The 11,833-nt window shown below is 52.4% G+C and overlaps 3 protein-coding genes across 3 annotated transcripts; 2 read left to right on the plus strand and 1 right to left on the minus strand.

The window, feature by feature from the left end:
- Nucleotides 1-468: 468 nt before the first annotated feature.
- On the minus strand, nucleotides 469-2,213 carry BO95DRAFT_465680 (amino acid permease; the record flags this gene model as incomplete). Its single annotated transcript, XM_025589157.1, has 6 exons — nucleotides 469-802; nucleotides 933-1,247; nucleotides 1,297-1,474; nucleotides 1,521-1,636; nucleotides 1,707-2,107; nucleotides 2,157-2,213. The coding sequence occupies 6 exons, from the start codon at nucleotides 2,211-2,213 to the stop codon at nucleotides 469-471; spliced, it is 1,401 nt and encodes a 466-aa protein (XP_025440289.1).
- Nucleotides 2,214-3,081: 868 nt separating this feature from the next.
- On the plus strand, nucleotides 3,082-6,400 carry BO95DRAFT_418185 (Sec23/Sec24 family protein; the record flags this gene model as incomplete). Its single annotated transcript, XM_025584445.1, has 6 exons — nucleotides 3,082-4,434; nucleotides 4,489-4,586; nucleotides 4,640-4,980; nucleotides 5,031-5,468; nucleotides 5,519-5,710; nucleotides 5,763-6,400. 6 exons carry the CDS (start codon nucleotides 3,082-3,084, stop codon nucleotides 6,398-6,400), a joined length of 3,060 nt encoding a protein of 1,019 aa, XP_025440290.1.
- Nucleotides 6,401-8,509: 2,109 nt separating this feature from the next.
- Nucleotides 8,510-9,022, plus strand: BO95DRAFT_333494 (putative extracellular thaumatin domain protein; the record flags this gene model as incomplete). The annotated part of the gene is made up of 1 exon (XM_025581920.1): nucleotides 8,510-9,022. A coding segment is annotated over one exon (513 nt), but the record flags the coding sequence as incomplete, so codon positions are not given.
- Between the last annotated feature and the right edge of the window lie 2,811 nt (nucleotides 9,023-11,833).

The raw sequence follows: 11,833 nt of genomic DNA on the forward strand, positions 1-11,833 counted from the left end.
ATCGAATGATCACTTCTTTTCTTCCCTCTCTCTCTCTCAGACACTGAACCTTTCCGTAGGTGTTATACCCTCCAGAAAGTCGGAGTCTTATCGTAAACTAGATATCATTCGAGTCCGTCCCCGAAAACGTCCCATAATCCTCCTCCGTGGCCACAGGCTCGAACTGTTCGTTTATCCGTGGGCCGGTGTATCGTCTAGATCACCCCGAATGGTTAACCATGACATTGTTGATCCGCATGGAGCCAGTCAAGATGGCTCTTCGGGGTAGGATACTTGAGGGGAAAGGAAAGCACTTACCCCCTTGCAGCAGCCCACCACCAAACCAGCGCAAATGCCGCGATGAATATCCCAACAAAAATCCCGTAGTTCCTGGTTTACGCGGTGGATCGCATGAGCTTTTGGATGTTGTTGACTGGCGTTTGGTGGGGCTTTCTTGATGTAACGGGGGGGGTTTTTTGGGAGGTGTGCTTACATATTCGCGACTGTCACCGGTACATGGGGTGGGAAGAATAGCACCGTACTGATGAACGTCACCCAGACGATCGAGATCCAGTTGATGTAGGGGCCCCATTGGCCGAGAGTGAAGGGCCCCTGCACGAATTTGACCCGGTGGCGGTAGATTTGGTGGGCGAGAATCACGGAGACATAGGAGAGGTCGAGGGCCGGGGCGGTGATGCTGAAGATGGCGGTGGCAGTTTGCGTCGACCCGATGGCGATGCAGGTCAGGCTGATGCTGAAGAGGACAACGAACCAAACGGCGTTGAGAGGGGTCTGTGTTCGGGGATTGACGCGAGAGAGGAACCTTCGGGTGGGGATTGGATTAGTTGGTTTGGGGTTGTTGGGTTCAAGGGAAGCTATATCGATCGTGGGGTGGTGGGGGGTTGGGAGCCAGGGCTGGGAGTAGAGAATAGAGCTTGCGGGGAGTAACGCACGAGGATAATGGCAGGGCTTCGTCACGGGCAAATGCATAGGCCATTCGCGTATCGGCCAACATGGCGGAGCAGCCGGTGAACAGCTGCACAAGAATCGCAAACCCCCACATGATGGAGCCGCCGACAGGGCCGCCGGCATTCAAGAAGATCTGCGCCGCGGGAAGACCGGTGGGGGTGTTGAGGATGCCTTCGTAGTCCGTGAGGCAGAAGCAGAGGCATATCGTCAGTAGCCAACCGAGAGTGCCAGAGACGAGCACGGCGGTTTGGATGGCGACCGGCCCGAGGGCGGCCGCATCACGGGTCTCCTCAGACATGCTAGATAAAGTTAGAGGATCTATACGTTCAAAATTCATGGTGGACTCACTGAGTCGTGCCGTCGTAGTCTGTTAAAACCCAAGCCACGGAGATGAAGCCCAGCAGGAAGGAGAACACCTTAGAGCCCCAGCCGGAGCCATCTGTGAAGTGGGTAAACACCCAGACGGCGGGCTGTTTGTTGGGCGTGTACCATAGTAGCGTGAAGCAGATGCAGACAGTGGCGGTGACTATATCGTTAGGTTTGTCTGTGAGCCAGAGTCATTGAGAACGTACTATTGATTGGGGCAAACCAGGCGATGATGCGGTGCAATGATCTGGTGGTCATAGAGCAGACCACACCTAGGATGCATAGGAGGGCCACAGCCAAAAGAACGGTATCGGATGCAGATCTAGAGCGCCTCAGTACCAGATACAGCATCAACGATAAAAAACAAACAGAAAAAAGGAATGAAAGCTTACGGGGAGTAAGAGTATTTCCCATCGACCAATGCCGAGTTCATACTAGCACCAGCGAGCAGCATCTGACTGACGGTGTAGACCACACTAGCAACCCCTGCTGTTTGTCCCAGGAGGTTACACCAACCTTGAATCCAGGAGAAGATGGGCACATATTCCTCTGGCACGACATGCTTGGTGACGAAGTACATGCCTCCAGCTGTGGGGTATGCTGACACAAGCTCCGCTACCGAGCTGCCGATGCATAGAGCCATACAGGAGCCCACAAACCAGCACCATACCACTGTGGCCGGACCCCCTGCGGCCAATGGAGCACCGAAGGTCGCGGGCACCGAACCGAGGATTCCCAAGATGGAGATAGCGTAGGAGATGGTCGACCACTTCGAGAACTCGCGTTGTAATTCCTGGCTCAATTAGAGGATTTGCCTTGTGGCGGAGATAAAGAAAAGTCACCTGTCGATAGCCAATGCGAGCCAGCAGTAGCTCGTCGTTGTCTTGAACGCCGGTCATGGTGTCACGCTCTTGTCATATATACTATAGTGCTTCAATGGCCGTTTATGGAGAAGGAATGGATAGGTCGTATGAGAGATGTCCAGCCATTGATCGTTCTAAAATTGGTGTCCTGATGTTAGATTTCCAGTCATCATATTTTCGTTGAGTTGACACTCACTGAATCCCAGGCTGAGCGCCAAAAAGACGGTGAACGGACCCCGCAAGGACTAGGGTCAATATAGACAAGATACAACGAGGGAGAAGTCAATTGTCTGCTAATTTGACGTTGTGTGAGTATGTGGCAAAGGCAGCGCCGATTGAAAAATCTAGTCAAGCAACAGAGTGTTGAGGATTCAAAAGATGAAGTGGCTGGAGGGGTGGCGGTCGTCTGTCCTTCCATTGCATGCATCATGCAGCTTGTCGGGAAGGCTTGATAAGAACAGCAAGTGAGGGAAGAGCATAGCAATTTCTAATCAGGCATACAATCAATACGATCGTACTATCATAATTTGAAAGAATAATTATGCTGCAACATCGGACGGAGGTATGCTATACTTCTTTCCAAGTGGGGATATAGATCGAGCCCCTGGCCGAAACGAGTAAGGCGGACAGGGTCCGGAACAAAGATTGGCCGGGGCAGTTGTTTGTATTAGGTGGTCAATTGCGATGCCGCGGCGTCGGCCTTCGAGGTCTGTCTCCTTGTCCCTTTTTCGCTACTCACCTTCGATCTCACACTGATTTTGTTGATCGTCGTGGAGTAGCAGGTGGTGCTCCGCCTCTGGTTAAAGAAAGAAAAAAAAAAGATCTCCGCTACCCGTTGATGATCGATCCCACTTCGTCCTCACCCCGCCCCGGTTGTTCGTCTTCCCCCGCGTTATGAAGCACCATGGCCGACCCGAGCATGTATAACTCTTTCGGCCAAGGGCCAGTGCCTGGTGAGGCCTCGACCGATCCCAACCGTACAGCTCATCAGGTTCCTCCACAAGGCTATCCTGCCGCTGGTGTTCCTCCCGGTCCTTCCCCTCCTCAGCCCGGTGCTATGTACGGAGTCCCTCAACAACAACAACAACAACAACAACAACAACAACAATGGTCCGGATATGGGGCCCCTCCGCCAGCCCAGCAGCCTCTGCAACCGCCCCACGGTCAATTCGCCTATCAAGCCGATCCGATGGCTGCCGGAGGTGTGTCTCCAGATCCCGCGATGGCTGGTTTGGCATCCCAGATGAGTGGGTTGGGCATAATTGGAAGTGATAGCGGGGCTCGGACGTCGAAGAAGAAGCATCGTCACGCACACCACGAGATTGCAGGAGCGTCGACCTCGGCTTCGCAGTCACTCGGCGCAGTCCCTCAAGCCGGTATACCGCCACCGTCGCAATTCCTGAACACCGGGCTGAATCAGGCCGCACGTCCTATTTCCCCTGCGGCCGGGATCCCTGCCCCAGTGAACCCGGCGCTCGGAGGAGCCGATGTAGGCTCCGTTCCCACACAGGGCAAGATTGACCCAGAGCAGATCCCCAGTATTCCTCGGTCTCGCGACCTCCCGGCTCAGTACTACTTCAATCATGTGTACCCGACGATGGAACGGCACCTCCCTCCACCGGCAGCGGTTCCTTTCGTTGCGCACGACCAGGGCAACTCCTCCCCGAAATATGCCCGTCTTACATTGAATAATATCCCTTCGACATCGGATTTCCTTTCTTCTACCGCACTCCCCTTGGGCATGATCCTGCAACCTCTAGCCCGTCTCGACCCCGGCGAGCAACCCATTCCCGTGTTAGATTTTGGCGATGCCGGACCGCCGCGATGCCGTCGGTGCAGAACATATATCAATCCGTTCATGTCATTCAGATCTGGAGGCAACAAGTTCGTCTGTAATATGTGCACATTCCCCAACGACGTAACGGCAGACTACTTCGCGCCTATTGATCCCTCCGGGTCCCGTGTCGATCGCATGCAGCGTCCGGAGTTGATGATGGGAACTGTCGAGTTCCTGGTTCCCAAAGACTACTGGAACAAGGAACCTGTTGGTCTCCAGTGGCTCTTCTTGATTGACGTCAGCTTGGAATCGGTCAATCGGGGTTTCTTGAAGGGCGTATGCAAGGGTATCATGGAAGCTTTGTACAGCGAGGAGCCTTCGGAGAACGTGGACGATGAGTCTGCGGCGCGGAGAATTCCCGAGGGTGCTAAGGTTGGTATTGTCACTTACGACAAGGAAGTTCACTTCTATAATCTCAGTGTATGTGTGCAGCTCCCACGGCTAGGATCGAACAATATACTCACGAATCCATAGGCACAGCTTGACCAAGCTCAAATGATGGTGATGACGGATCTCGAAGAGCCCTTTGTCCCTCTCAGCGAGGGACTGTTTGTTGACCCCTACGAATCCAAGTATGCTCCCCGGTGGTCGCGACTCTGGTGAATATCACTGACATGAGACACAGGAATGTCATTACCTCTCTGTTACAACGAATCCCCACAATCTTCTCCCGTGTCAAAAACCCACAGCCCGCGTTGCTTCCTGCTTTGAATGCCGCTCTCTCTGCCTTGAGACCTACTGGTGGTAAAATCATCGGCACAATTGCCAGCCTACCTACATGGGGCCCTGGAGCTCTTTCACTGCGGGATGATCCCAAGGTCCACGGAACCGACGGGGAAAGAAAGCTGTTCACGACGGAACACACGGGCTGGAGAGAAACGGCAGGCCACCTGGCAGAGGCTGGCATCGGCGTCGATATGTTCATCGCAGCGCCGAGCGGCACATATATGGATGTAGCGACGATCGGTAAGCTCTGATTGCCACCTTCCCCACAATCAGCTGCTAATGTTTCAAAGGTCATGTTCCCGAGGTGACGGGTGGAGAAACGTTCTTCTACCCTAACTTCCATGCGCCCCGCGATATCCGCAAGCTGTCTCAAGAATTGGCCCATGCGGTCACGCGTGAGACGGGCTATCAGGCTCTGATGAAGGTCCGGTGCTCCAACGGCCTTCAGGTGTCTGGATACCATGGCAACTTCGTGCAACACACGTTTGGTGCCGACCTCGAGATTGGAGCCATCGACGCCGACAAGGCAATTGGGGTAACCTTCAACTACGATGGAAAGCTCAATCCCAAGCTAGACGCTCATTTCCAGGCTGCTCTGCTATACACCTCGGCTAATGGTCAGCGGCGAGTGCGGTGTATCAACACTGTGGCGGCAGTCAACGAGGGCGGTCTGGAAACCATGAAATTTGTGGATCAAGATGCAGTAGTCAGCATGATTGCCAAAGAGGGTAAGACTTTCTTCTCTATCTGGGTGATGATGGTCACTAATTGAATTCAGCGGCCTCGAAAACGGTGGACAAGCCCCTCAAAGATATCCGGGCCAGCGTTACGGAGAAGAGTGTGGACATCTTCAGTGGTTATCGGAAGATCTTCTCCGGCTCGCATCCTCCGGGTCAGCTGGTACTGCCGGAGAATTTGAAGGAGTTCTCAATGTACATGCTGAGTCTCCTCAAGTCACGCGCCCTGAAAGGTAGAACCGCGTTTGCCGTGCTGAAAAAGAGAGACAAACACTAATTATCGAGTAGGGGGCCAGGAAGCGTCTGATCGGCGGATTCACGACATGCGGATGCTCCGCTCCATCGGCTGCACGGAACTGTCTTTGTACCTGTATCCCCGCATCGTTCCCATCCACAACATGCAGCCGACGGATGGGTTCCCCAACGAACAGGGTCAACTACAGGTGCCCCCCTCACTGCGGGCCAGCTTCTCGAAAATCGAGGAGGGCGGGGCGTACCTGGTGGACAATGGCCAGCAGTGTTTGCTGTGGCTGCATTCGCAGGTGTCACCCAATCTGCTGGAAGATCTGTTCGGTGAGGGCCAGAACTCGCTGCAAGGGCTGAGTCCCCAAACGTCGACCATTCCCGTGCTGGAAACACACCTGAATGCGCAAGTGCGCAACCTGCTGCAGTACTTGTCGACCATCCGGGGCTCCAAGGCGGTGACCATCCAGTTGGCCCGCCAAGGGCTCGACGGCGCGGAATACGAGTTTGCTCGTATGCTGGTGGAAGACCGCAACAACGAGGCCCAGAGCTACGTAGACTGGCTGGTGCACGTCCACCGGCAAATCAATCTGGAGCTGGCGGGGCAACGCAAACGCGACGATGCTGTGGGAGAGGGGGGGATCACGAGTTTGGCTGGCTTACGAGCACCTTATTGGTGAAGACCCCGGAATTGATATCTACCCATTGAAACTACCATCCATGTCCGAACGCAGATGAGGGGAAAGGACGGACTTCTAGGGAGGGGTAAACGAGGATGAAGGAAGAAAGGGAGGGGAGGGGGTTGGACGCGATGGCGAAATTTCATTCACACATGCAGCAGTGATCATTCCAGTTATACCACGGTTAAGCGTTTGAACCACTTGAACCCATACAGAGAAGCCCGTGAGAAGGTTTCTACTTTGTTGTTTGGATTTTTTGACTTTTTTTTTTCTTTCTTTCTTCTTGGAAAATCCCTCAGGAACAGGCAGGTAAAGCGTAGCAATGACGGATGATGTAGCAGCCTCTTATGATTGGATTGGATTCGAAACCCTGTCAGGCAAGGCAGACGACAGGGTAGGAGGTGAGAAGCGAAGGGAGAAAACAAACGAGCTCTGGAAAGAGCGGGGAGTCTAGAACCCGGGCCGGGAAGAATGGAAGAAGGGGCAAAGGAAGTGCGAATTAACTTAGGGTGCCGGCGGAGACTAATGGGAATTAGTCTAGTGGACGGTGAGAAAAGTGAGTGAGTGAGTGAAGAATTTTTGCATGCAAGTGCAAAAAAAAAGCCTAGGATCCACTTTTGAGGGGGGGCCTTGGGAACTTGGCATCGACGATGGGGAACCTCCGGGAACCTCATTCATTCGAAGAAGGAAGAAGAAGAAGAAGAAGAAAAAGAAGAACAAAAAGAGACAGCCGACAAAGATGAAGTTCGGGGAGACCCAAATTGTTTCCCCTGTCAGCCGAAAGGCAAAGACTTTTGCAGACAGAGCCATGGTAAAGATCTCCTTCTTCACCCATTCTTTGAGTCCCGGAGGCAAAGAGAGAAAGGAAGGAAGAACCCGAGTTTTTGGTTCGGGGCTTCAGACCGGAGGAGGGGGAGTTTGCTGTCTGTCGGCTGCGGTTGTACTGCCACGCGATGCCTGGCGGGGTGCAACCTTTATTGCCACCGGACCAAGACACGGTAAAGATTATTCCCATTGCAATGAGGCTGGTTAGGCACACACAGCTTTAGTGCTGACCACGGCTACGGGAATCAACCCCACACCACGCTGAGGAAAAAGAATGCCGCAAAGAGAAAGTATGCAATGAAAATGCGTCTGAGTGACGCCTATTTTTGGGATTCAATCACAATCACAAGCACAATCACTACCCCGTACGAAGTACGTTATACTCACATGGATGGGAGGGTGTGTGTACGGTACAGTCAGTACAGTGTAGGTAGCAAGCAGCCGATGACGAGTCACACTTCGTTTGGAGAATTGATACTATTGAATATTGCTGAAGGATTGCTTTACATACGGAGTATCTACCAATGTATATGCACGGTGTATTCCATGCTCGGCTCATACACCGCAACGGGCAGGTTTACAGGCTGCAGCACCTGTCAGCTTTTCATTCTCAATGGCTACAGTACCTACTACAGGACCTACCTACAAGTAACTTGTACTCAGTACGCAGTACTATCTGCATGATCAATACCACCTTCTGTCTTGAATTTTGACGGTTCTTCAAGCCCCACTATATCTCGTGGCGCTCAGGAACTCTCGCTCTCTCCACTTCCACCACTCTCCAAGAAGCCCCAGGGATCCAATCCACGTCACACCCTTTTCTGGTTCGCTTTTTCCTCTGTGCCTCTTTTTTTCATTCGGGGTTTATTCCTTTTTGGCCTTTTTTCTTCTCTTTTCCGCTCAAACAAAGTTTTACCCCTGCGCCATCGCGGGTCATCGTTCGGTTGGTACACCGTAATCGCCAGGCACTCAGCCCGATGACAAGGCCGATGCGTGGGTGACTTGCCCCCCCCCCCCCCATTTGTCTATATAATGGCCTTCATTCGCACGTCTCAGATCGACTCTTTCTTTTCTGCATCCATCGACACTCTCTTGTTCGTACGGTTTGGTTTTAGATCTTTTGATCTGTCACTCTCTTAGATCTGCAGCGCAGATTCGTCCTTCTTTACTACATCAGTCCACTCTCTTATCCTTCTTTAAGGATTTCAAAACCCACATCTTCCGTCGTCGTTCAGACATCATATTCCAATCAGCACGCCTGTCTCTCTCTTCTCCATCTACAAGATGTTCTTCAAGACTGCTCTCGTTGCCTCCGTGGCTGGTCTCGCTGCGGCCCTCCCCCACACCCGTCGCCAAAACACCGCTGGTGGTGGTGTCACCATTGTCAACAACATTGGATCCGACGTCTACGCGTGGTCTGTTTCTGATAGAGTCAGTAACATGGAGACCCTTTCTGCGGGCGGCGGATCCTACACCAGCAGCTGGCAAACCAACGACAACGGCGGTGGCATTTCCATCAAGCTCTCCACCTCCCAGTCCCAGGCCGACGTCCTGCAGTTCGAGTACACCCAGTCCGGCGACACCATCTTCTGGGACATGTCCTCCATCAACCTGAGCCCCGACTCCGACTTCGTCAAATACGGCTTCAGCGTCGTTCCCTCCTCGGGTGGCGGCAACTGCCCCACCGTGACCTGCTCTGCTGGCAACACCAACTGCCAAGAGGCCTACCAGCAGCCCGATGACAACCACGCTACCCACGGCTGCCCCATTGACACCAGCTTCACCCTGACCCTGGGTTCCGGCTCTTCGTAAGGTGTCATAGAGGACCCTGAAGCCAGCCTGCCAACTTGCTTCGACGACGACTGCAGCCCGAGGGGCTTTGCTTTGCTTCTTTCTTCTCATCTCTCTCTATTTTTTACTTTCTTTGACTTCTTCTACATGCTCAACCATGTAGTCATCGTCCCCACTTTGACTTCTATGCCTACCGGAAACCAGCGAGTGGAGTTGGAGTCGGCTAGATCGACTTCCAACGACGCTTCTGTGCTTCTGGATGAGGTTTTTCTTCTCTTTTTTTTTTGACTTCCTTTCCCTTGATTCCCACCCCCCAGTTTGTTATGAGAGAACCAAAGGAAATCGGCCTGCTGTTGCCACGCTCATGTCTTTATGATGTACGCAGTGATTTGACATCACACGATTGACGGATAGACCTCGAATAGACAAAAAGAATGACTATTGCTTTCGTTAACCAAGCCATCTGACAGTAACTGAATGACTTTTAAAACAGTAATCCTAATCCGACTAAGTACTAGCAATTGAGAATTGCCTTCCTTGATCTACTCATTTTCAATGTCTGACTCCCTCCGTATCCCTCACTGACACCTCAAACCAGTGCAAGACCAATCGACTCAATTGTCGACATGGAAGGAAGAAACAAGACAAAAAACAAATCCGCAAATCCAAAACCAATAAACCAAGCCGATACTTCATAAGCCCCTCCCGCTCCTCTCCGTTTGTATGATCCTTTGACCCCTTATCCTTGTCCTTGTCCCTGTCCTTTTATTTCTTTATGATATGTGGCTGGACCACAAAACTGACACGTAACAACAGGACACAGGATATACCTCTCCGTGCCTCAAATTGCCAAAGCCACATCGACATTCAAACCAATGAATTGGTGGGGGGGGGGAAGCAACAAGTTTCGGACAAGTCACACGGCACATATTCCGGTACACGCTTCCTCCATGCTAAGTGCTAGTGCTAAGTGCCAATCAATACATCGACTGCTAGCATCTCCGAGATGCTGCAGGTACTATGCAGGTACTGGTCACACAGCAGCCAGACTTTCCAGCCTAACGACTTGTGACAACATGCTCTCCCGGCCGGAGTTAATTAAGGTTGCGGTGTGGTGCGGTGTGTTGTTGTCGATGACAGACACTAAGGGGGATTGATACTTTGGGATACGAACATCATCTCACATCAAAAGGAAACCTGACTTCTACCCTGTCGAGGCAGAGGAAGATTCCGCCGGGGGGGGGGGGGGGGGGGTTCATTACCCCCGGGCCCCTCCTACTCCTTCCTTCTTTTCTTCGTCGGAGTCCATGGAGCACACTGGCAAGGAAGGAAGGAAGGAACTCAATTACTCATATGAGTACTGTAATTCCATTGATGACGCCATATCCCTCATCCTAGAAAAACCCAATGGGGCTAACCCGGTGGCAGTGGGCGGATGAAAGGGACAGTCAGAAGAAAAAAGGAAGGAGGGGCAAAAGATACCCTCTCAAAAAAGAAAAATGAAAAAAATCCAATGGGCTGTAGCCTGTGCGGCGCCGCGCCTGGACCCTCGACCAAAAAGCCAAGTCCCGTCAAGAGAGTCGAATTCGATCCAGAAGAAGTGGGGCTGGGCCCTCCTCCATCGCTCCATCGGGTCCATCGACCAAACTCACTCCCGCCCGCCTCATTATTGTTCCAACCTGGGCTTTGGGCCTTTGATGACCGTGGACGGAAAGAGGACTCGAGGGGGTCCACTTTGGCCTATCTGGTTTGGGGATTAGATAAGCATGGCTTTTTGTTGTTCTACTATCTTGTTCTTGTGGTTTGTTTGGGGAGTGTGATGCGGGGAGACGATGATGCTCTGGTTTGAGAAGGGGTGTCAACTTGCTTTGTTCGCGTGATGATAGCGGTCCTGTGGTCCTGTGGTTGTGTTGTGTTGTCTTGTCTTGTCGGAGGAAGAGGAGAGAAAGAGACAGACAGACAGGTCAGTAGTAAGTCTTTACCAGCGTAGTGGATCTCACAGCCGCCCACACGATGGCCACGCATTATTGCTGGCCCAGATTCATTGATCAATGGCCATCCACGAATCGGGGTTCAACTCTATTGCAAGGTCCATTATCATTCGTGCCCCATTGTTGGACTGGGGATTAGTCAGGCACTGGTGCATTGTCACTGGTCGCCGGTCACTGGTCCAAGGCGGTTGGTTTCTTGACGTAGCCACCACCGCAACTTATCACGGTAATCTTAATCAAGCTGATGACTTGATAGTTGTTTATCGAGGACTGTAACCCAATCAAGTTTTATTGGCAAAAAGTGGGCAGACTCAGGTAACCCAGCATGCTGGAGAGTCCAGTACAGTGTACAGGCTTACAGTGTAAAAGTGTGGAGTCCCAACCCTCCTCCTCCCCGAACCCGGCAATTCACCGTGGACATCACAATCCCGCCATCTTCCGAGAAACGAATCACAGGGTTCAATCGGTGAACCCTGACACTGTCAGGCTGGCATGCTTTCCAAGGTTCGGGATATGGCTAAATTCTGGGGCCTCGCTCGTGAGCGAGAGCAGGAGAACCGTGGTGTGGCAACTTCTGATGAATCCTCGGCTGAATCTGCTTATGTACACAGTAGACGCATGGCGACTGGCCACCACCATCGGAAGTCGTAGTGGAGCAAGTTACCCGACTGGTTTGTCAGTTAAGTGCTGGAACTCATGGGGAAAAGATTCAGGCGTGACTCCCAAGATTGCCAGCAGTGGGCAGTATGAAGTTAGTATGAAGTTGGTGGTGCATATTACTAACCGGTCTATACACTGCGGCCTCACACGAGCACTCAGTACGCCA

The sequence above is a fragment of the Aspergillus brunneoviolaceus genome, assembly GCF_003184695.1.
Source record: "Aspergillus brunneoviolaceus CBS 621.78 unplaced genomic scaffold BO95scaffold_51, whole genome shotgun sequence".
In the NCBI taxonomy this organism is placed as follows: Eukaryota; Fungi; Ascomycota; class Eurotiomycetes; order Eurotiales; family Aspergillaceae; genus Aspergillus; species Aspergillus brunneoviolaceus.